The following is a 25,753-nucleotide window of genomic DNA, read 5'->3' as shown; positions in this document are numbered from 1 at the left end:
AAAGAAATGCAGGGCAACTTCCACACTTCTCAACCAGACGGTAATGTATGCAACACATGCTTGCAAAACCAATTTAGATATCAGTAAAATGGATGGGAACAAGGTCACCAGATGACAGTTTTGGTATATTCCTCCGTGTCAGATACTAATTTTGATCAAGTTATGTTTATGCAGTTTTCCACCCTTCTCTTCCTAAGTATTCAAATACGCAAAAGAAAAGGAATGAAACAAGGTTTAACATTGATGTAGGAATAGTATGAGTAAAATCAAATGAAGACTCAGCATCACCCATTAATGTTCAGCAGAAGCTTGAACCAAGGAAACTTTTAAGACATGGGAAGATAATCGTGTTTATATAGGAATGTACTGCCTGACTGGCCTATTGAGTGAACAGAGTAGAGTGTATGTTTGTTCAAACACACACATACACAATGGGGAATTAATAGGAAATCTCATTTGAATGTTCTGTGTAAAAGAATCAGCAGGCTCTCAAGCTGAAGTATTAAAACATATCTGCCCATTTGATTCTGGTACCTGAAATTACAACCGCCAACAGAAGTCATTTAAGGTAAAAAAACAAAACAAATAAGATTATGTATGATCAGAAATGTTTGGTTGCTACCACTAAACTGTAAACTCACTGTTAAGATGTACTCGACATTCCTTCTGGTTGACAGAATATAGGTTATACATCTCACTTCATAAGATTAGGAAATCAAATCTAGCACAGTATTAATTTGGATCACAATTATGCTATGACAGTTCATGGTAATCAAATTCCAATGGTATAGACAAAAATGAAGATGAGACTTAAATAGGAAATAAAAGGGTTCAATAACACTTTTGAAGAGTTCACTTTTATAAAGGGAAAAGCTATTTTATTTAGTTATTAGGTTTATTTATTCACTAGTATTTTAATAGCAATAGAGCAAATTAGAGCTGCAACACCCCAGTCCGTAAGAATGTTACAACTATGAAAACGGGTATGCTGGGTTCACCTCCATTGCAAACAAGTATATGAAACTCATGTACCATTGTGTAGTACAAAACTGGCTGCACAGAATCGAGGTGGACACAAATGAGGGAGTAGCCTAAAAATGGGATGCTTCAAGGGGTTACACCAAAGACAACTTTAGTATATGAACTATAGGGGTTAGTGAAACACATAAGGAGAGCTGGGTTGAAATGTTATGATCACCTAAAGCAAATTTCCAAATTTAGCTAGCAGGATTAATAATTCGGTCTGCTGACTGAAAACACTTTCTCTCCTGCATTAAGGCATAGTTCACTGAGTAGGATGAGACTGGCTAAGAGTTATTCAAGTATCAAAATTATGGTTGAAATCTACTTAGCAAACCAACTTCTTACCATGTGCAGCATAAGGAGCATTAACATTTCACCAAATAATAAAAGGCCCCAACTTAAAAAGTGCATCACCCGTCCTTAATCAAATTTCAGGTGGGCTATGAGAGGTAGATGTAATGGTTTTAATTATGGCCATTCGAGCCCTGTGTCACTCCCACGTTTTATTCCACTCCAGTTTTTCTTTTCTTGCCAAGTAGGATAACTTTAACACAGTTTTTAGTTTGAACACTAAATTATATACTGTGTTTCTTCAAGTGATATACTTTAGCATTGCACAGAACTGATGCTCGTACAAAAGTATTGTATTTTAACTCTTGAGATATTTGATCGAAAATTAAATAGGTCATCTGTTTAATTGTCCTTTCAGGGATTACCCTTATTTATTAATTGCATGTTTCCATTTATATATTAAACCAAGTAAAGATAAGTATTCTCCTTTACAGCGCGGACGGAACTGAAATGCCAACATATCGAAGACCACATAGTGTCACAAGAGTAGATATAATAATTTTAGGCTTTTGAGAGGAGCAGGGTTTGGCTGGGTTCCAAAGCTTCATTTGTACTGTGAAAAACAACTCACAACTAAGCTGCAAACTTGTGTGAACTGTAAAAATAAAAAAAGTTAAAAAAGATTCACCCTTACTGTTTGGAAAGTAGGAAGGTTGCCATACTTCAAACAATCAAACTTTTAAAAAAAATGAGTCTTTAGCAAAACAAGATGATTAACACAAACTATGCTGTTTACATTAGTACAAATAATGTCTTGAGAACCAATGATCTGAACCTGAATACATATGTGGAAAGGTTAATGTTCTGTGAAATTACCCAAGATACACGGGTGAACCTAAAATCAAGTGTCCCATTTCTGAATGTTCTTTCAATTAAAGTTTTACATAACATCTCACACCACCTAATCCGGAAAGTTAGGTGTGGGCTTCACATAGTCAAAACATGAACTGGGCTAAAGCAAACCCACTTGTCAGTGGGGACCTAGAATTTCAGTTACAAGGCATGTCTATCATTCCAGGTGATTGGCAACACGCTCTGTTAGCTCCTGCAGAACATCTCTTTAGGCCGTCAGTACAGATCTGTAGAATCTGGCAATTTCAGAGTGGGGGAAAAAAAGACTGTCCTGAATATTTTGTTTTGTGCCAAGGGTGTTTTGTTCTTAAAGGGAATGACTATGGTGCAAAAGGTATAAAACACAGCAAAATTAGCATAGGGATTTGGCAGAAGAAACAAGCACACCTTTTAATTTTAATGATCTTCAATTATACAAATGGGGAGGGGTTGACTTTCCTCAGAGCTGTTCAAGAAGATCTCAAACACAGGAGTGTAGACAAAATGGTATTAACAGGTTCTCTAGTCCTCATGCTTCAGAATTTGCAATTATTCAAGGACAATGACTATTTTGGGCTAATCAGAGGATTCTGAAGATACAAAATTGCTGCTCAAGATCATGGCAGTATTTTACATACCAAATCGACACTTCTTTTTTATGAGTAGTAAGCGAATTGCCTTAATAAGGGCACAATAAAGCATGCAATTGTGACACTCAATGTTAAAAGACCCTTTCAATGGTACTTCTCACCATCACATGAAATCTGTATTTCTTTATGATAAACAGTGATTGTCACATAAAAAAAAAAAAGAGAGAAATCTTTGCCTATCTCACAGATTTTGTGCACACCTCTAATGTAGCCAACGCATTAACCTGACCGACCAGGTTTACAAACTCGTATTTAACATATCACCAACATCACAGATACTGGAGGCATGGATCATACCCACATTCCTACCAAACCAGTAAAACCTGTATACTAAAGTGAGCAGTGAATGTATTTCAACATGTAAAAACACATGCAGACCAAAGTTAAAATTCATAACATAAACTGATCAAATTCATGGTTATAAATGTTGTCTTCATGTCCACCACAGCCTGAATAATTTCTAAAAATCCCTAATCAGAAAGTTTAAATATTAATACTTAAAATATGTCCAATAACCCAATAGCTAAATGAAAAAAGAGTAATGGGTATTGCTGAACATTGCATGGAAGAACAATGGCAACTGTAAACCTATGTAAAATTTGGTGGCTATATTTGGAAAAACTAAGTATGCAAAATTAGTTGATAGTGCCCAACGCATAAACATGTCTCTACACAGCAGTTGTTTATCAGGTGTTTTTCAAATCTCTGGAAGTAATTATGAGTTTGCTGATATCCCTTTAAGTATGCTCATGCAATATGACATTTTAGTGTTGCTGCAATAATTTATGTAATAAGGATATGGTTATACACATGGACACTTGGGAGGCCTACTCAAACTGAAAATACAGGCTAAGAGTGGAGGGAGATTTGTGGCCAATAACAGGACTTCCTTGAGAAGAACTCAACTCTGATAGCAGTACACTAATATATCAGGGTCCATAATGGGCAAGGCCTTACTCAAAGACAAAGAAAAACCACAAAAATGATTTGCAAAGATAAATAACAGTAAAGACAATTCCTACATAAAATGTTTGCTAGGATTTACATCAAATGCTTTTACGATTTATGGAATCTGTTCCACAGGAAGAAAAAAAACCTGAAAATGGTACACAGATGAAGAGATCTGGACTGGATTATACAACTGACTTTATATTTCATTAAGTTGTTGAAGAAAACATTGGTTGATGATCACTCATTTTGAGTCACTAGACTTCATTATTAATCCACAGAACCATCTAGTTCTCAATCAAAGCCCTGAGATAATTTGCCCCATGCTCTTACTTCACCCTAACCGCCTCAGAATTCTTCTAATGTTTACACTCTACATTAGTGACACAATTCTGTATGAATTAAGCCATCCACTACCTTCTTATTTTATGAAGTCTCTTTTCTTACCAATTTCCCACTCACAATGGGTTGTCTTCCATGTAGCCAATGTAAGAAACCCATCTAGTTTATTGTTTATACTTCTGCTTGGCTAGATGTACTTATCACTGACTAAACTTGATAAATGGTTTGAAAATCAAAAATAAACATTTTAAAAATAGTTTATACAAAGTACACAAAGGGCCCTTTGACTCACTAATGTATTAAGCGACTGATTACTGCTGTAATATTAGTAAGAATATTGTGGTGCATTTTACTTTTGAAAAATGATTTTCTTATTTGTAATATGTTGCCTAAAAAGTAATTGCATCCCATATTCAAGAGAGACCCTGTCTCACATTTCTACATGTATTCTTAAATTAACCAATTTGAGTGACACAAACAACCAGCTGTGGCCATGGCAGAAAAAATGTAACAAGTTCACAGACTGATAGATCACCATAGTGCATTAGTGTTCTCTTTCCTAGTTTCATAAAAACAAAGTAATACTGACTTTAATTAAAAATGCACCATATGGCCACATATTTGCATCGAGACCTGGTATATTCTGACTTGCAGTTGCTGGGTGCCGTTACCATGTCCAAGCTATACCATTTCAGAAGTTAGGTCTTCAAAAAGCTAGACACAACTCAAACTCAAAGGCCTGTAACAATGATTCACCAGCCCTGGGGTCTACAGAATTTTCTCATTTGAAGCTAAATAATTATATGAAATAAGGAAAACATCCAGGATCGCGTAATGCTTACTGACTAAAGAGCAAACCATCCATCCGCTAGGACAGTGTGGTTCCAGGACCCCGGGGACCCTGCAAGGCTTATTCAGGGGTTCCATGACTGATTTACAAAATTAAATATTAAAGTAAATCAAAGTCAATAAAGTATATACAAATAAGGAAACCACACTGAAACTCTGAAAACTTTTTCAATGCTGGATTGTGAATTTCACAAACTATTAGAATATTTGAGCATTTGCTCGGTGTACACTTGTTTTTTTAATTTGTGTATTGTTCTGACGTCCAAATATAGAAATACTAATAATGAGTCAGTGGGGGTCCCCAAATTCCAGTAATGATTGAGTGTGGGTCCACAGAAGTCAATATGTTAAGAACCGCTGAGCTAAGATATACAACACCCAACCACCCGGCTCACCTACACAGGAGATCTTAGTTCAGAACTCTTATAGAGGCATGGAAATTATGTAAAAATTTAATTATTAGTGTACAGGATGGGACAACGACACAAATGTCTATTTCATGCATTACTTGACCTTGGGTCAGCTAAATAACACTGCCATCAGCAACATCAGTTCTTACAGCATGGCTGGGCCAAACTAGGGATATATACGATTGATGTGCAAGTCCTGCTTGACAAGATTTATAATAACTATTTGCCTGGTCCAAAAACCGACTCAAATAAAAATGAAGGCAGTAAAATGTTCAGAAAATATAAGTGGTCTCTAAGTAGCTACCATCCAAATGTCCATTGGGACTGTATTCCGTGAGCTTCAGATAAAGTATTTCCCTTTGAAGGTTAACTTGTAGAATACACAGGAAGTGAACAACTAGCATTTTGGTAACATGTTAAAAGACTTTTCATTAACAGGAGAACCACGGGACACAAACAGATATTTTATCTGTCCACAACTATTAGTTTTATCAGAGCCATATCTAGGAGGAGAGCACAACGCTATACCACACGATTGGAAACCAACAAAAATAAAAAAGCTACAAGCATACTGAGTTGTTGTGCTTCAGGTTATTTTTCCTGTGCTTTAGCTGTCCTCTGGATCAAGCCAAAAAAGCAAAAGACTAATAGGTGGTGAAGGCTATATGTTAGTCCTTCTGAAACAGTTAGGATCCTTTGAAGTTTTGCAAACTTCCCCATCCACGCCACAGATAAACTGAATTAACAAGTATAAGACGACTGCTAATGAACTGCTAATTCATTTCAAGGTTAAGCCAGAATCACCATTGTGACAAGGTCCCAACATTTCCTGGCTCAGAGTGCTCTATAGGTGTGGGCCTACTTGGTAGAAATGTATTTTGGCATCACTGTAGCTTTTTGAAGTAAAAGTTGCTGTTGGCACCCAAGAGGTTTTGGCATAGTTTTCAACTGGTGTCTGAAAATCCTCTTTAAAGAGAACATTTTGATAATTCGTGTCTTCAGCTGCACTTTTCTGAGCACAGGAAGGCCCTTTGCAAACAGTGCTATAAAAAATCCAGACAACCCTGATGTTCTATGTGAGAACAAAGATCAGGGATTGTTTACAGCATGTTGATTTATACAGTGGTCCACTGTTTAACAAAGATCATGTAAGAAGCAAACAGAGTGATGACAGGAAAGGTGGACCTACTCTACATCGCTCCCTATGATCTCAATGTTTTAAAGCTCTCACAAGCCACACACCAGCCATGCTGATGGTCAGCTGAAACAAACAACAACAGAAACATGCCTGAGGATTGATTTAACCAACAGTGCTCCGAGGAGAATGGATTAGAATAAACCCAACCACATCACCTCAGAAATGTGAAAAATTACACTGTTATAAAGTAGGAGCAGAAATACAAACATAAAAGAAAATTAGGTGGCGGGGGAACTAAAAACTCAACTAAGAAAAATCAGCTCAATTGAAAATAAGACTAAGTCATTAGAGTTAAAAAATCTTAACTGATGAGAGCACATGCAATCAGACTCCTATCTTACACAGTTCATGCGCAGTGAAGAAAATAATTGCCAGCTTACTCCCTAATAGCATAGAATAATTTATTACAAGAGTAAACTAAAAGCCTTATTTTACACAGGTTAATCCCTCAACTAAGCATAGGAATTTATGGAAGATAGAAGGCTGTAGAAAAGTATCACCTAGATTATGCAGTTAAAAACAGAATTTGGTCATAATTAAAATATGGAAACTTCTAAAAAGGTGTTAACAAAATCATGTTTGTTAAATATAAATAAGAATTAGAATTGGGTCTAAAAATGAATACTGATCATTTAAAGTACTGGAATGAAGAACATTGCCTGAGAATATGGTGTGCTCTTTTGGGGTTGCTACCTAGCTGAACAACAACAGTAATCTTCTAGAGCAATAATTTTATCCAACAATGCTGTAAGGTTTAAAAAACAAAAAAAAAAAAAAAAAAAAAAAAAAAAAGAAGAACATGGAACAACCACTGTTGCATTGCTGAAATGGACAACATATCACAAAGAAGAACATCGGTTTTATATAAGTCACTTAAAAAATGTAATCTAGAATAATTCTGTTGTTATAGTATGATTCATGTTCAATTAAAAATATATTTAAATTCAGCTTTTTTTTTTCTTTTTTGTTTTTTTTTAAATCAGAAAGGTCTGAATGACCATAAAGGGATTAACACGTTTTGGGCTCCTCAGAGTGGTGTACGAAGCATTTTTAAACTACAGACTTCCATCATATGTATTCTATGGAACATCTCTTAAGAAGAACCATTTATGCTTTCCTATAATGAATTTTCACTCACCAGAAAATTGTGACTCATAGAATATACGTATCTGCGAAAACGCTGATGCCTTCTTTTCCATTTAACATCACCAGTCAGCTCTCTGGGCATTAAAACTACAATATTTGTGGTGGCATCGAGATATTCAGTAGACCAATGAACTTCCTTACCATAACTAGAACAGTGAAACTATCTCAAATCCAGCTGAGGAGATCATATGACCATGCAGATAACGCCATAGAGGAACAATAACGAATATAAACCAGCACAATAAAACTATCTTATAACTTGAAATGTTTTGCTTTTAAAACAGGGGTTAGGCACTGCAATGTTTATTACACCTCAAGCTAAAGTCACCTTTCCAGAAACCTTTAAGGAAAGTGAGCCCATCTCAGGGAAAAAATATTGAGAGCAAAAACGGGACTTGAACCAACATAATTAGCCCAGAAGAATGCGATTTGAATGTCGTGGCAGTAATTTGTGAGCATTAAACATCATTAATCAGGGTATTAAACAGAATTAATGGACTTATGCTAGATAGAGCTCTATCTTCCCAATGCACGATGTTATGTGGTACTTTAAACTTGTCTGTGCAGCACTCATATAAGAAATCCCAGCACACTATTGCTTCGAGGCAACCATCCTATTTTCAAATGGAAGTGTTGACCAAACCATAATCAAGTAGGAGATATTCTGGCTGAGTTCTCACTTCACACCTTGACAGCAGCCTAGATTTTGGCATTTACATATCCTCTTGCAAATCATAAACAATCCCAAGAAACTGTATATTCTTTCTCTCTCAGTTTAGCTCATCTCAGTCTCAATGCGACAGCTAAACATACATTTGTCCTGTTCACCAATGAATTGACAACGTATATGTAAAAGCAACCCTTCAGTCACTTCTTAGAGATTGGGAGTGCGGAGAAACAATAGACTGAACAATTTCACTTCATGCCCTCCTGGATATGAACTCCTGCTCAATTTGTCTCTGGTACAGGCGGGTTTGGTCGATGTAGTGGTTGACTGGGGGAGACGAGGAATAGCTGTGAAGAAGATAGCTGGCATGTGCAGGAACAGGGAATTTTCTGGCCCTTACAGCAGTTACTCCTCTCCCTTTAGAGCACTCACCCCACTTTGTCCTCCTTTCTGTCTCAAAATCCACCTCGTTATCCTTCACATAGAGAATTCATTATAGGAGGAATGGGTTAGTGCTGGCCACAGTTTGTGCTGACAAACTATTTGGGACCATTGGCTGTGTGACCATCTGTTGTGGTGGCATCATCGGCATTCCCATGGTAGCTACAGGCATACCTGGCATTTGAGGGACTGCACTCATCTGCTGCATACCAACCATGGGGGGCACAGATGTCAGGGACATTCCAGGCGCCATTGGGGACATGGACATCATGGGAGAGACTGAGCTAAAAGGAATCGATGCGGGAGCAGGGCTAACAGGCTGTCCAAGTGACATCACAGGACTGGCACGCAGCTGGTTTAAGGTGAGGGTTGTCTGCTGGGAAGGCTGAAACGGATTTGTTGCAGATGAAGTAACTGCCCCTGGAAAGCAAGAAAAAAATGAATAAGAAGCAAATACTCTGTAATAAAAAAACAATATGGAAACTAAAGTAGTGGCAATAAAAATTGTAATAGCAATACAACCCACGATCATATATACTGAAGAAAAGTGAACAGTATACTGTCAAGGTGGAAGAATAGAGATAAGATGGACAGTATAAAGTGAAAATAAACTGAAGAAAAAAAAAATCAAAATTGTTCATACTTGATGTACTTAACTAAAGAACAGCATAACAAGGCAGTGAGGAAGAGAACAGCTATAATGTGTGATATTACACATTTTGGACAATGGCCTTAGCTGAACATTACAGAATGAATGCAGGACAGTATAGCCACTTCATATTCTATGGATAAGTAACTTTGTAAGAAAGCAGATGCTGCTTCTGTGCTGCAGGTCTATGTAATGACATCGTCTTTAAAGATGAACCACCCTGAATTAAGTTGAGAAATGGAAGAATTGTCCAGTAAATACCTTTTGGTATTCTCAATAGTAGTAAAAGGCACTGTTTCTTATGCAGCTCTAAAAATGTTTGGGCAATTAACTGCTCCATCAAAAAAATGTGTGCTTGAATGTAATTAGAATAAATATGCTTTGGTACCGTACTGAACAAATTCAATTAGTTGTTACGTCTCACTGATTCTGGTAGCTCATTTAACAAGGTAACTTGTGCTGCAAAGGTTTATCTTCCAACTTGTACTGAGAACACTTGGCACCAGCAGGAACTGTTATTGAGGGTCTTCAGAGACCTTCCTAGTTCAGAGTTTCACTTTGGATCACTCGGAATCTCTCATATTAGACTTCTGAAGAACAGTTAAAAAATTTAAATCAACAGCTGCAGACAGACCATTCTCCCAGTGATAGCTGTTATATGGTCTACTGAGCACTCATTACGGCACTGGCTCTCAAAATCTGAGTTTACTGAAATTGTTCTTAATTGTCCCATAGATAATTACATAGTGAAACGGCTGTACCACTCATGAAAAGAGAGGCTTCTCCAGGTAATTTACTGTGGAAGCTGACTGGCAAAATTATGCCATTTACCCGTTTATCAAATAAATCTTTGGGAATGTTTTTGGTTTCAAAAATATAACTTATTCTTTTGGGAAAATCTCAAAAGTATCAAGTTGAAGAATTTAGGCCCTCATTACAGCTTCAGCGGTCTTTTTGAAAAATCGCCAAAGCCGCTGCAGCCAGCTTATTACTGCCACTGCTGGCGGTATGCTGGCCACCCTATTAGGAGATTTCTGCTGGGCCGAAGGTGATAAAAAGAGTCAGCGGCAATGTTGTGGCGCGTCAGGTGGACAGCAATCGTCGGGCATTTCACTGCCCGGAATTCAGGCAGTAAAATGCACGACGGAGCTGTCCATGGGGGCTTCTGCACTGCCCATGCCAAGTGCATGGGCAATGCAGGGGCCCCCCTGGTGCCCCCTTTTCGCCAGCCTTTGCATGGCAGAAAGACCACCATGCAAAGGCTGGTGGAATAGGGACTTGTAATCCCCAGGGCAGCGCAGATTGTGACCGCCAGGTGGCAACCTGGTGGTGCTGTCGGTCGGCCCGTGGCCCATCTGCCACGGTCATAACAGACCAGTCGGACTGCCCCGTCTGGGGCGGTCCGACCGCCATTGCCACACTTGTAATGAGAGCCTTAGTGTGTGGCATTTATATGTTTTCAGGGCAAGAAGAAACTGTTTTGGACTCAGATTCAGCCATTTTGTCATCCATTCATTTCTTAAACAATCTCCGCGTCCTTAGGACAAAAAGGATCTACATATCATTGGAAAAACTGTGAAAAGCACTTCTGCAGACCATGTAGTCCTCGTATGCCGACAATAAAAAGTAAGGCAACAAATATAAGCCTTGATGGCATTGATACAATCCAAGATTCACCGGGTCATTTCGCCCACTCAGATGTCAGTTTGCCCGTTCATTTAAAAATAAAATATGCTAAACCATCTACTCACAATCTCAAATATTCTTGACATTTCATATCCTTGAGCCTTTGCAACAGGATTTGGTTATCTAATGTGTTGAAAATAGCCCAGGAACACAGAGTGCCAGAATACATTTATCCAAATAAACATCGTAGGAGTAGTTTCAAACAGTTGAACATAACCGTGCATTGTTTCAACAATAACCTATTTGTGAAAACTAAACATTCTCAGTGCAATCAGGGCCCAATGGTAGCTCAGCCTTGCGTGCAATAGCTTAAAAAATGTGACTACTGTAGAGAATGTGTTTAAGAAAGAACAGTCTGTTTTACCTGAAACAAAGTGTTTCTAACTACCTAATTAAATACATTTTACTACAGACAAAAGTACAGCCCAGACTCCACTTACTGAATTCACTAAACCTTTCTCTGCCTGGAATATATCACTGCTTTCATGGTAACTGCACGGAAAAAAACATGTAGGATAAAAAAATATTTAACAGGTGTTTTTGAACTCCGTATTGAAGATTCTTCAGATATTGATGCTCAAAAATCAGAGCTTGCAACTTGTTTAATCTGGGCCACTTGGTAATAGGGCCTGCCCATCAAGAAGGAAACAAGACGGATCTTTTTCCTTTTTGTGTGCTTGAACAATTTCTATCTTCAGTTGAGGGTGTTTGGACTGAACACAAAGTTGTCTCAATAGTTTTAAGTCCAACACCCTAACAAATACATCCTGTCCTACAGCCTGCTGAACTGGCCCAACTGTGGTACAAGCTACAAATCCAACAGGAGTGCACACGCAGTGTTTACTTTGCACTAAGGACAAGACAGATAAAAAATTAATGGTATGTCTTTTGAGAAGTGTGTGTCGTGGGGTGGATGGGGTTATTTGAATTTGCCCCCAAGACCTGGCCCACCTGGGGTCCAAAGTTTAAACAAGTGAGGGATACCGTGCTTGGTTTTATTTTTCAATTTTGCCACAGATTTGCGGGTCCTCCATGAATACATAGCAAAAACAAAAAAACAAGAAACAAGTTTTGGCCTCTGGTGGAGTTCCTGGGGGAGTCCATAACTAGGCTAGGAGGTTAGGTTATTCCTGCCCCCCCCCACCTTTTTATTTTTTACTTTCGGTTTGGGACTCGACTGAATCAAAGCCCCAAAATGGCTGCCAACACTTCCTGGTTGAAGTGTTGGTAGCCAATCAGCTGCCAGCATGGGAACTGTCAGATCCGTGCCCCTAGATATTTCATTTTTCTTTATTTCAAAAACTACTGAACGGATTTGCACCAAAATCACAGAAAGATCTTTCTGCGTCAACATCTAAGCTTTTTCCTAAATTTGGTGTAATTTCGTTCAGTGGTTCAGGCTGTAGTTGTGTTCAAAATCCTTATGGGAAATTGCATGTGGAAAACGTGTTCTGGGAACTCCCTCTTTCTTGGCGGATCATCCCGAAACTTTCAAGACAGGAGCTGAAGTAATTAGCGCACCAGTTTTGAAAATTACGTGATTTGTTAAACGGCGTCAAAGTTAAAAACGCTTCATGTATGGGAATTATAACCATCTACTGGCGCACACCAGTAGATATACTATATGTATAATAAGGAAAATGTCACTTACCCAGTGTACATCTGTTCGTGGCATGTTCCGCTGCAGATTCACATGCTGTGCACTGTTCCTGCCATCTAGTGTTGGGCTTGAAGTGTGACAAGTTGTTTTTCTTCGAAGAAGTATTTTTGAGTCATGGGACCGAGTTACTCCTCCTTTTCGGCTCCATTGCGCATGGGCATCGACTCCATCTTCGATTGTTTTCCCGCATAGGGTGAGGTAGGAGTGGTAGAATGAGAATAGTAAAGATGTCCATGCAATGGAATAGATATGTATGTACATAATTTGCTCTAAAGGAATGTTTATTTACATATAAACAATTTCTATTTGCAACTTAAACGGCTACAGGCTCCCGGGGAGGTGGGAGGGGGCATGTGAATCTGCAGCAGAACACGCCACAAACAGATGTACACTGGTACAATGTAAGTGACATTTTCCGTTCGATGGCATGTGTAGCTGCAGATACACATGCTGTGCATACACTACAAAGCAGTAATACTCCCAAAAGCGTTGGTCAGCCTGTAGGAGTTGAAGCTGTTTGAAATAATGTTCTTAGTACAGCCTGTCCTACTGTGGCTTGTTGTGTTGCTAACACATCTACACAGTAGTGTTTGGTAAATGTATGAGGTGTGGACCAAGTGGCTGCCTTACAAATCTCCGTCATTGGTATGTTACCTAGAAAGGACATTGTTGCCCCTTTCTTTCTAGTGGACTGTGCCTTTGGTGTAATGAGTAGTTCTCTTTTAGCTTTTAGGTAACAAGTCTGTATGCATTTAACTATCCATCTGGCTATACCTTGTTTGGATATAGGGTTACCAGCATGAGGTTTTTGGAATGCGACGAACAATTGTTTAGTTTTCCGAAATGGTTTTGTTCTGTCTATATAGTACATTAGAGCTCTTTTTATGTCTAATGTATGCAGCGCTCTTTCTGCTACAGAGTCTGGCTGTGGGAAAAAGACTGGAAGTTCCACTGTTTGGTTTAAATGAAACGGTGAAATGACCTTTGGTAGAAATTTTGGATTTGTGCGTAGAACCAATTTATGTTTGTGTACTTGTATAAAGGGTTCTTCAATAGTGAAAGCCTGTATTTCGATAACTCTTCGTAGTGAGGTGATAGCCACTAGAAATGTCACTTTCCAAGTTAAGAATTGGATTTGACAAGAATGCATGGGTTCAAAGGGTGGGCCCATGAGTCGTGTAAGTACAATATTAAGATTCCACAAGGGTACTGGTGGTGTTCTTGGCGGTATGATCCGCTTTAGTCCTTCCATGAAGGTTTTAATAACTGGTATTCTAAATAGTGATTTTGTGTGTTTAATCTTCAAGTAAGCAGAGATTGCAGTGAGATGAATTTTGATGGAAGAAAAAGCGAGATTTGCTTTTTGTAGGTGTAGTAAATAGCCCACAATGTCTTGTATGGAGGCATCTAACGGTGTGATTTTGTTTGCTTGGCAGTAGAAAACAAACCTTTTCCATTTATTAGCATAGCAATGCCTGGTGGTAGGTTTTCTTGCCTGTTTAATGAATTCCATACACTCATTTTGAAGATTTAGATAGCCAAACTCTAAGACTTCAGCTGCCAGATTGCTAGGTTGAGCGTTGCTGGATTGGGGTGTCTGATCTGTTGTTTGTGTTGTGTTAACTGATCTGGTCTGTTTGGGAGTTTGATGTGAGGTACTACCGGGAGGTCCAACAGTGTGGTATACCACAGTTGGCGTGCCCACGTTGGTGCTATGAGTATGAGTTTGGGTTTGTTTTGACTCAGTTTGTTGACCAGAAAAGGAATGAGTGAGAGAGGCGGAAAAGTGTAAGCAAATATCCCTGACCAATTGATCCATAGAGCATTGCTCTTGGACTGAGGGTGTGGGTACCTGGATGCGAAGTTTTGGCATTTTGCGTTTTGAGGCGAACAGATCTATATCTGGTGTCCCCCACTGTTGAAAGCATTCTTGTAGTATCTGGGGATGTATTTCCCACTCGTGAGTTTGCTGGTGATCGAGTGAGATTGTCCGCTAATTGATTGTGAATGCCTGGAATATATTGCACTATTAGGCGAAGGTTGTTGTGAATTGCCCAATACCAAATCTTTTGTGCTAGGAGGCATAATTGTGATGAGTGTGTTCCACCCTGTTTGTTTAGGTAGTACATTGTTGTCATGTTGTCTGTTTTGACGAGAATATTTTTGTGAGCTAGAAGAGGTTGAAATGCTTTTAGTGCTAGGAAGACTGCTAGCAGTTCTAAGTTATTTATGTGTAGTCGTTTCTTTTGACTGTCCCATTGTCATTGTATATCGTGAATCATTGATGAGTCTGTTGTGAGAATGGCGTGAGGCACAGGGTCTTGAAAAGGCCGCCTTTTGTTTAAATTTACAGGGTTCCACCATTGAAGCGAATAGTGTGTTCGGCGGTCTATCAACACCAGATCTTGGAGTTGACCCTGTGCTTGCATCCATTGTTTTGCAAGGCACTGCTGTAAGGGCCACATGTGTAGCCGTGCGTTTGGGACAATCGCGATGAATGACGCCATCATGCCTAGGAGTTTCATGACAAATCTGACTGTATAGTGCTAATTTGGTTGTATCTTTGGTACCATGGTTTGGAATGACTGTACTCTTTGTGGGCTTGGAGTGGCAGTCGCGTTTTGAGTGTGTGTTGCTCCCAAGTATTGTTGTAGTTGGGATGGTTGCAAGTGTGATTTTTGGTAATTTAAAGAGAACCCTAGTGTGTGTAGGGTATCTATTACGTACTGTGTGTGATTTTGACACTGCTGTTGAGTGTTGGATTTTATTAACCAATCGTCGAGCTATGGGAATACGTGCATGTGTTGTCTCCTTATGTGGGCTGCTACTACTGCAAGACATTTTGTAAATACTCTGGGAGCTGTTGTTATCCCGAAGGGTAATACTTTGAATTGGTAATGTTTTCCCTGTATGACAAACCTGAGGTATTTTCAGTTTGTGCGCTCTTGGAGGAATATCTGGAGGAAAATGGGTGAATTCGATACAGTAACCATGTTGGATAATTGATAGGACCCATGTGTCCTTGGTTATGTGTGACCAATGTTCGTGGTAAAATCTTAGTCTTCCTCCCACAGGTGACATGTGTTGGGGGAGGGTGATGGGCAAGTCACTGTTTGTTACTAGTGGCCTGCTTAGTGGGCACAAATTTTCCCCTTGACCTTTGGAATTGTCCCCTGAAGGACCTGTGAAAACCCCCTCTCTGATATTGGGATTGGTAGGTGGGTTTTGCTTGAGAGGTGAATGCCTCTGAAGGCTGTTGTCTGAAACCTCCCCTATATTGCGGTTTCCTGAATGCCCCTCTATATTGGGACGAGTAGAGCACGCCCATGGCTTTGGCCGTATCAGTGTCCTTCATCTTCTCGATGGCTGTGTCCACTTGTGGCCCAAACAGTTGTTGCTGATTAAATGGCATGTACAGTACTGCCTGTTGTATCTCTAGTTTGAACCTTGAGGATCTTAGCCAGGCGTGTCGTCTAATAGTGACTGCCTTGTTCACTGTTCTTGCAGCAGTGTCAGTGGAGTCCAATGCCGAACGTAGCAGATTGTTCGAGATTGCCTGTCCCTCCTCTACCACTTGCTGAGCCCGTTTTTGGTATTCCTTGGGCAGATGTTGGATGATATCGCTCATCTCGTCCCAATGAGCTCGGTCATAACGTGCGAGGAGGACTTGAGAATTTGCAATACGCCACTGGTTGGCAGCCTGTGACCCTACCCTCTTTGCTGCTGCGTTGAACTTACGACTCTCCTTATCTGGAGGTGGTGCATCTCCCAATATCTCCCAATTACTGAGTTGGCTCCTTTTTCTTGCAGCTCCAACCACTACAGAGCCCGGGGGCAATTGTTGTGTGATGAACACTGGGTCAGACGGTGGTGGCTTCTACTTCTTTTCCACCCGCGGTGTGATGGCTCTGCCTTTCACAGGCTCTTGAAAAACTTGTTGGGCGTGTTTAAGCATGCCTGGGAGCATAGGCAGGCTTTGGTAGGAAGCATTCGTGGAGGCCAAGGTATTAAAGAGAAAATCGTCCTTCAATGGCTCTGAGTGCATGCTTACGTTATGGAATGCAGCAACCCTGGCAAAACCTTGGGTGTACGAGGTGCTATCCTCAGGTGGAGAGGGTTTTGAAGGGTAGCACTCAGGGCTATTGTGCAACACAGGGGGTTCGTAGAGGTCCCAAAGGTCTGCATCGTCTTGAGACTGCACAGTGTGCGTGGGTGACAGTACAGTGGGAGTGGCAGTAGGTGACACTGTCCTTTGTGGTGAATGTGGAGGAGAAAGTTCTGGTGAAAAATAGCGAGTTGGTGATTTTTCCCTGGCCACTTTAGTTCTTGGCTGTTCAGTCTCTGATTGTTCCTGGAAGACCAGTTTTCTTTTAAATTTGAGAGGAGGGGCAGTTTGGCTCTTCCCAGTATCCTTATGGATCTGTATCCTTGTCTGCGTTTGGTAAAACTCCTCCAGTTGAAGTTCCTCCACAAATCTGTGCCTCTCTTTGAGCTGCTTAGAGAGCCCATGTTCCTCTGTGTAGGAGGATTTTTTTGGCTCCTAAGCCGGTTTTCTCTGCACCGAAATGCCCATGCTTATGGAAGGCCTCGGCTCCGAAAGGCCCTTTTAAGGCTTTGTCGACTCGACAACTCTGTGTCGAGGTTTTTCGATGTTGGTTTCTCGGCTTGAGTCCGAAGACTTTGGCACGATTTTGGCCTTTTTCGGTGCCGAAGGTGTAACTTGGTCACCGCTTGATTTTTTACCGGTCGAGCCATGGCCTTCAGGCAGTGGCGTCCCCGAGGCCTTATGCTTTTTAGGTTGACTGTGGACTTGAGTCGGGGCAGGCGTACTCACATGTTGGCCTGCTGTAGGTGGTCGATCTCCTTCGGAGTCGTCCGATTCCGATCCTTGGATGGAGATAGCCATCTCCTGTTCTTCGACGTCGCGATGTTCCAAGCTTTTCGACGCCATCTGCATCCATCTCACCCTTCGATCCCTCAAGGTTTTCTTTGATCGAAAGGACTTGCAGGCCTCGCAAGTATCTTCCCTGTGCTCCGATGACAGATACAGATTACAGACCTGATGCTGGTCTGTATAGGGATACTTAGCGTGGCACTTCGGACAGAAACGGAAAGGGGTCCGGTCCATTAGGCTTCAACGAAGTCTATGGTCGGGCCGACCAGGCCTCGGCTGGGCGCGGAAGCCCCAAAGGGCCACCAAAACTGTCTCATCGGTGTTGATGTGTCGATACAAGATGTTTCCCGGTGACATTGCCCATGTGCAATGGAACCGAAAGGGAGGAGTCACTCGGTCCTGTGACCCGAAAAGACTTCTTCGAAGAAAAACAACTTGTAACACTCTGAGCCCAACACTAGATGGCAGGAACAGTGCACAGCATGTGTATCTGCAGCTACACATGCCATCAAACATATATATATAAATATATATGTATATACACACATATATACACACACATATATATACATATACATACAGGATGTGACTGCACTCAAAACATGCCTGGCACTCATCAATATACTTCAGCTGTGATTTCTACGTACAACCAAGCTCAGTATACCTCCCAGTGCATTCTGGTCAATGTTGTCCATTTGCGAAGCTGCATTTCTTCCAATGGAGTACAGCTTGACAATTTCAAATATTTACATTTCTCACCCAAAACACCTTTCACACTTTGTGAGGAAATGCCTCCTTGGCATGGTTACCCCCTGACTTTCTGCCTTTGCTGATGCCAAGTTATGATTTGAAAGTGCGCTGAGGCCTGCTAACCAGGCCCCAGCACCAGTGTTCTTTCCCTAAACCTGTACCTTTGTTTCCACTATTGGCACACCCTGGCATCCAGGTAAGTCCCTTGTAACTGGTACCCCCGGTACCAAGGGCCCTGATGCCAGGGAAGGTCTCTAAGGGCTGCAGCATGTCTTATGCCACCCTGGGGACCCCTCATGCAGCACAGACACACTGCTTGCCAGCTTGTGTGTGCTGGTGGGGAGAAAATTACTAAGTCGACATGGCACTCCCCTCAGAGTGCCCTGCCAACCTCACACTGCCTATGGCATAGATCAGTCACCCTCTAGCAGGCCTTACAGCCCTAAGGCAGGGTGCTCTATACCATAGGTGAGGGCATAGGTGCATGAGCACTATGCCCCTACAATGTCTAAGCAAAACCTTAGACATTGTAAGTGCAGGGTATCCATAAGAGTATATGGTCTGGGAGTCTGTCATACACGAACTCCACAGAACCATAATGGCTACACTGAAAACTGGGAAGTTTGGTATCAAACTTCTCAGCAAAATAAATGCACACTGATGCCAGTGTACATTTTATTGTGAAATACACCCCAGAGGGCATCTTAGAGATGCCCCCTGAAAACATACCCGACTTCCAGTGTGGGCTGACTAGTTTTGCCAGCCTGCCACACACCAGACATTTTGCTGGCCACATGGGGAGAGTGCCTTTGTCACTCTGTGGCTAGTAACAGCGCCTGTACTGGGTGGAGGTGCTTCTCACCTCCCCCTGCAGGAACTTTAACACCTGGCGGTGAGCCTCAAAGGCTCACCCCCTTTGTTACAGCGCCACAGGGCAGTCCAGCTAGTGGAGATGCCAGCCCCCTCCGGCCACGGCCCCACTTTTGGCAGCAAGGCCGGAGGAGATAATGAGAAAAACAAGGAGGAGTCACTGGCCAGTCAGGACAACCCCTAAGGTGTCCTGAGCTGAGGTGACTCTGACTTTTAGAAATCCTCCATCTTGCAGATGGAGGATTCCCCCAGTAGGATTAGGGATGTGCCCCCCTCCCCTCAGGGAGGAGGCACAAAGAGGGTGTAGCCACTGGCTACTAACCCCCAGATCTAAACAACCCCCTAAATTGAGTATTTAGGGGTCCCCAGAACCAAGCAAGATAGATTCCTGTAATCTGAAGACGATGAAGGACTGCTGACGTGAAAGCCCTGCAGAGAAGACGGAGACACCAACTGCTTTGGCCCCAGCCCTACCGGCCTGTCTCCCCACTTCAAGAAAAACTGCACCAGCGACGCGTCCCCCAGGGTCCAGCGACCTCTGACGCCTCAGAGGACTACCCTGCATCTAAAAGGACCAAGAACTCCTGAGGACAGCGGCTCTGCTCCAAAGAAGAGATAACTTTGCAACAAAGAAACAACTTTTAAAGGACTGCACGTTTCCCGCCGGAAGCGTGAGACATTCCACTCTGCACCCGACGCCCCCGGCTCGACCTGCGGAGAAACAAAACTACAGGGAGGACTCCCCGGCGACTGCAACCTTGTGAGTAGCCATAGTTGACCCCCCTGAGCCCCCCCAGCGACGCCTGCGACTGCCTGCTTCCAAGAACCCAACGCCTGGTAAAGACACTGCACCCGCAGCCCCCAGGACCTGAAGGATCTGACCTCCAGTGCAGAAGCGACCCCCAGGTGTCCCTCTCCCTTGCCCAGGTGGTGGCTACCCTGAGGAGCCTCCCCCCTTGCCTGCCTGCTTGGCTGAAGAGACCCCCAGGTCTCCCATTGAACTCCATTGCAAACCAGACGCCTATTTGCACTCTGCACCCGGCCGCCCCTGTGCCACTGAGGGTGTACTTTTTGTGCTGACTTGTGTCCCCCCCCCCCCCCGGTGCCCTACAAAAACCCCCCTGGTCTGCCCTCCGAAGACATGGGTACTTACCTGCTGGCAGACTGGAACCGGGGTACCCCCTTCTCCATTGAAGCCGGTGTGTTTTGGGCACCACTTGGACCTCTGCACCTGACCCGCCCGAGCTGCTGGTTTGGTAACTTTGGTGTTGCCCTGAACCCCCAACGGTGGGCTAACTTGGACCCAACTTTGAACCCTGTAAGTCCTTTATTAACCTGAAAAACTAACAAACACTTACCTCCCCTGAGAACTGTTAAAATTTGCACTGTCTAGTTTTAAAATAGCTTATTGACATTTTTGTGAAAACTGTACATGCTATTTTGCTGATTCAAAGTTCCTAAGATACCTAAGTGAAGTACCTTTCATTTGAAGTATTGATTGTAAATCTTGAACCTGTGGTTCTTAAAATAAACTAAGAAAATATATTTTTCTATAAAAAACCTATAGGCCTGGAATTGTCTGAGTGTGTGTTCCTCATTTATTGCCTGTGTGTGTACAACAAATGCTTAACACTACCCTCTGATAAGCCTACTGCTCGACCACACTACCACAAAATAGAGCATTAGATTATCTATTTTTGCCACTATCTTACCTCTAAGGGGAACCCTTGGACTCTGTGCATTCTATTTCTTACTTTGAAATAGTACATACAGAGCCAACTTCCTACACACTTCGTGTGCTCTTGGTTGTAGCAAAGCAAGTGTTGAGCACCAAACTTGTTTGCAGCATAACATTCAAGCACTAGTGCCTTCTTAACTGTCTAACAAACAGCATGTTACTGCAAGGGTAACCTCCCTCTGGTGCAAGCCAATGGCCTGAGAGCCATTTTATACAAAACAACCTGGATGTGACTGCTCTCAAACATTACTGACACTTACCAATAGCCTTCAGCTGTGAGTGTTAGAATACATTGACTAGCATGAGGATGGAGAATTAGAGTTGAGATCTGTTAGGCAGGAAGGATTCAATCCAGTGGTTTACAGTGCTCTGTTCCAATTAATTTTTATTCTGGAGCAGAGTGGTATGAAGTACAGTATCAAAGACTGGCTTTGACAGCCTGAATCTTTAACTGTCATGATATTATCACACTTGTGCAGATTCAGTACCTCTATCTGTGCAAAATTCATTCTCTGCAATATAGGATGATAGTCTGTTGTAGGCAGCTCTTTCAATCAATTTTCCTAGGAGCAGGATATTGTAGATTGGGCTGTAGTTGTTGGTCTGATGTAGGCAGTTTGAGGGATGCAGGGAAAATGATAGATCATGTTAATCAAACAATGTATTTAACTGACCTAGACGTTTGGATGTTTTAATGTAATTTCTTGGGGAAGCTCTATAAAGAGGTCTGGGAATGTGAGATTTTGAAGTTGAGGTCTCTAAATAATAAGAAAAGAATGTGATAGAGGGGGCATGACAACATTGCATGAGAAGTGATTCACATTTTGACAGAATTTATGATTAAATTTGTAGTAGTTATTAAACATTTACAGATGACAGGTGGTTGAGGCGTGGACTGCAGGGTTAACATGGCGGATATACTCTCGTTTCCCATCAATCCAACACAGAATCTCACTGGATTCAACTGCATCAAAGGAGTCAGTGGTAACAATTGCAGGACAATATTGTAGTGCGTGTAGGTCACTGGCAGGGCCCAGAAAGACCACATAAGACCAGTCCAGAAAAGTCACAATCATTGAGTCACGTCTTGCCAGTGTGGGGCAACAGATTAGCCCAACTGGAGCCCAGGACAGACAGACAGAGACTGGTTGCATAAACTTGAAAAACCGGCAAGTGATACTGTTCCCCAATTACACCTTTGTGTTCCAGTATCAATAAGCCTCCTTCTTGAAGGTGAAGAGAAAACTGAGGGAGCTATGCATCAAATATTCATTCACCCCAAACTTAAGAGCACAGGAGGTCAAAAAGCAGTCGTCTTCACTGAGCCACAAGGGGAAGGGCCTGGGAGGAGGGAAATAGGAAGCCCTCCCAATCGAAGGTAACATCTCCAGTGTGAGCACAGGGCCCAAGGGGGGACAGTGGCATCCCTCACCTTATCTTCACTCTCCCCGAGCAGGTCCAGGATGGCCAGTGATCGCCTGGTGGCTGCCCCCCGTAATCCCTTCTGGCCATCCTTGATCCAATGTGCACATACACATATGATGAAGATGCATCATCCTCTGCTCCCATAGCCAAGAAAATCCCACAGTGGAGACTCCTTATATGCAGATGACCTGCTTTGATATCATGTAGTAACTGGAATAACAACCAATCCCAGTCCTGGATCATTAATCTTTAGTGTCACTAAAATCCCCCAGCCCCACCCCCACCACCCCCCTTCGGGTCACTTGGAGAGGTAAAGGGGGGAGCATTTAATACTATCCCAGTCATCAACTGGAGAGGTGACTTGCTCACTGGGCAAGTTGGGCAGTTTCCCACCTCTGTATCACTTTTCTTCTTGCTCCGAACTGCCGCCAGGCTCCAGTACAGATGCGCCCCATCAGATACTGGGTGGCCAACTCTGGTGCCTTGACGCACTACAAACCTAAAATACCACCCCTTATAACTATGTTGCTACAATTCACATGTATGTTTGGAAGTCCAGACAGACATTTTTCCCCTTTCAGTCAATAATCCCCCACTTGGAAAATCACAGAGACCTAGAATGGCTCTGAGAAGGCTCAAACCCCATGGTCGGTCTGGCCCAATGACAACTCTTGTTCTCTGAGGCAATCTGAGATAATCCTACCAAACTGTGAGCAATGCTCACTCCAAAATCAATTTTCTACACCCTAATGTCGTAGAATGTTCGGGAATGCACACAGCTAATAATCACTGCAAAATTCCCTTTTTCCTCCTCCTCAAAAGGACACAAATGGCATTTCTCCAGGATAACCATACAGAACAAGCTGAAGGCCCCTGCCTCAAAACGCACGAGCGGACAAGTGTTCGCAACCAATTACTACGCTTTTGCCAGAGGCATTCTTATCTGGACCTGTGCAGAAGTTCTGTTCAACATGTCATCCATGGTTTTAGACCTCATTAGGAGATGCGTACTAGTTGAGGGCACACTGTAAGGGCTCCCATTGGTACATGGTAATATCTATGGACAAAACACAGACCAACCAGCTTTACTAATTAACCTCTCTGGCTTTCTTTCACCCTGGGCACATCTTCTCTGAGTGTTGCCGGCGACTTTCATGCAGGCCTAGATACCACACTGGATAGGTTCTATCCCCCCTTCCCACAAGCACCCAGAGGAAGCAGTGCAAAAGCACTATGGCATTGTTGGTGGATGACTGGTGCCAGCATAATCTGGCTACGTCACAGGTGGATGTCTTGCGCCAATATAATCTGGCTCACAACCTATACATGCACTTAGATCAGTTCTGCCAGGCTCTGTTTGAAGTTTTCCACCTCGGAATTTCATGGGCAGGCTATTTCTAACCATCGTCTCATGACAACAATTTTATCTTGGGTTCGGGCTCTTCCTTCCATTCCCACTTCCCAGCTTCAAGGGTCAACTCTTAAAAACCCTCCTTTTGGTGGTTCTAAAGCATCCAGTATTCATAACTACTTTGAGTAACAAAGGCTTCTTCCTGTTCTACTAAATGGGAGCTCTCAAGATAATCCCTTACCATTATATTTGACGTTGGGTGCACAGTCGAAGAGGCGCTTCTGAAAGTTTAACATGTCACTACTCATACAGGATAACAGTACTTGAACCAGCTCTACAAATGCAATGATGCACAGCACAACCCAATAAAACCTTAATGACAAAGTTTGAGGTGTCTAGTTACACATAATATATGTCTTGTGTACAACAGGACAAAGCAGGGAGACTATTAGCTTGCCTGACTGCTCGCAAAACTCCTCTGGTCCCAATAACAGCACTGAGAAGTTCTACTGACTCTGTGATATCCTGCCATCTAGTGTTGGGCTCGGAGTGTTACAAGTTGTTTTTCTTCGAAGAAGTCTTTTCGAGTCACGGGACCGAGTGACTCCTCCCTTTTGGCTCCATTGCGCATGGGCATCTACTCCATCTTAGATTGTTTTCCCCGCATAGGGTGAGGTAGGAGTTGGGAGAATAAGGATACTAAAGATGCCCATGCAATGGAGTAGATATGTATGTACATAGTTTGTAGTAAAGGAATATTTATTTACATATATACAATTTAAATGCAACTAAAACGGCTACAGGCTCCCGGGGAGGTGGGAGGGCGCATGTGAATCTGCAGCGCAACTTGCCACGAACAGATGTACACTGGGTAAGTGACATCTTCCGTTCGATGGCATGTGTAGCTGCAGATACACATGCTGTGCATAGACTACAAAGCAGTAATCCTCCCAAAAGCGGTGGTCAGCCTGTAGGAGTTGAAGTTGTTTCAAATAATGTTCTTAATACAGCCTGTCCTACTGTGGCTTGTTCTGTTGCTAACACATCTACACAGTAATGCTTAGTAAATGTATGGGGTGTAGGCTGCCTTACAAATCTCTGTCATTAGTATATTACCTAGAAAAGCCATTGTGGCACCTTTCTTTCTAGTGGAGTGTGCCCTTGGTGTAATGGGTAATTCTCTTTTAGCTTTGAGGTAACAGGTCTGAATACATTTAACTATCCATCTGGCTATTCCCTGTTTGGATACAGGGTTACCGGCATGGGGTTTTTGGAAAGCTACGAACAATTGTTTAGTTTTACAAAATGCTTTTGTTCTGTCTATGTAATACATTAGTGCTTTTTTATGTCTAATGTATGCAGTGCTCTTTCTGCTACTGAGTCTGGTTGTGGAAAGAAGACTGGGAGTTCAACTGTTTGGTTTAGATAAACGGTGATATGACTTTTGGTAAAAAAATTGGATTTGTACGGCGAACCACTTTATGTTTGTGTATTTGTATAAAGGGTTCTTGATAGTAAACGCCTGTATTTCCCTAACTCTTCGTAGTGAAGTGATGGCTATTAGAAAGGCTACTTTCCAGGTCAAGAATTGGATTTGACCAGAATGCATGGGTTCAAATGGTGGACCCATGAGTCGTGTAAGTACAATATTAAGATTCCACGAAGGTACTGGTGGGGTTCTTGGAGGTATGATTATTTTTAGTCCTTCCATAAAGGCTTTAATAACTGGGATTCTATAAAGCGACTTTGTATGTTTAATCTGCAGATAAGCAGATATTGCAGTGAAATGAATTTTGATGGAAGAAAAAACGAGATTTGCTTTTTGTAAGTGTAGTAAGTAACTCACAATGTTTTGTGTGGAGTCCTCTAGCGGC

General features: G+C 42.1%; 1 protein-coding gene across 20 annotated transcripts in view; it reads right to left on the bottom strand.

Moving 5' to 3' along the window:
- Nucleotides 1-8,035: 8,035 nt before the first annotated feature.
- EPN1 (epsin 1) overlaps nucleotides 8,036-25,753 on the bottom strand; it is a 250,587-nt gene continuing 232,869 nt past the window's right edge. For all 20 annotated transcript variants that reach the window (XM_069200577.1, XM_069200572.1, XM_069200590.1 and 17 more), the window contains one exon: nucleotides 8,036-9,276. In XM_069200577.1, coding sequence (XP_069056678.1) covers nucleotides 8,909-9,276 — 368 coding nt within the window. In that variant the 3' untranslated portion in view covers nucleotides 8,036-8,908. The remainder of the gene's footprint in view (nucleotides 9,277-25,753) is intronic.

Source organism: Pleurodeles waltl, chromosome 7 (assembly GCF_031143425.1).
Source record: "Pleurodeles waltl isolate 20211129_DDA chromosome 7, aPleWal1.hap1.20221129, whole genome shotgun sequence".
Taxonomy (NCBI): domain Eukaryota; kingdom Metazoa; phylum Chordata; class Amphibia; order Caudata; family Salamandridae; genus Pleurodeles; species Pleurodeles waltl.
Note: the sequence above shows the minus strand (reverse complement) of the source record. Positions and strands in the feature narration are given on the sequence as shown.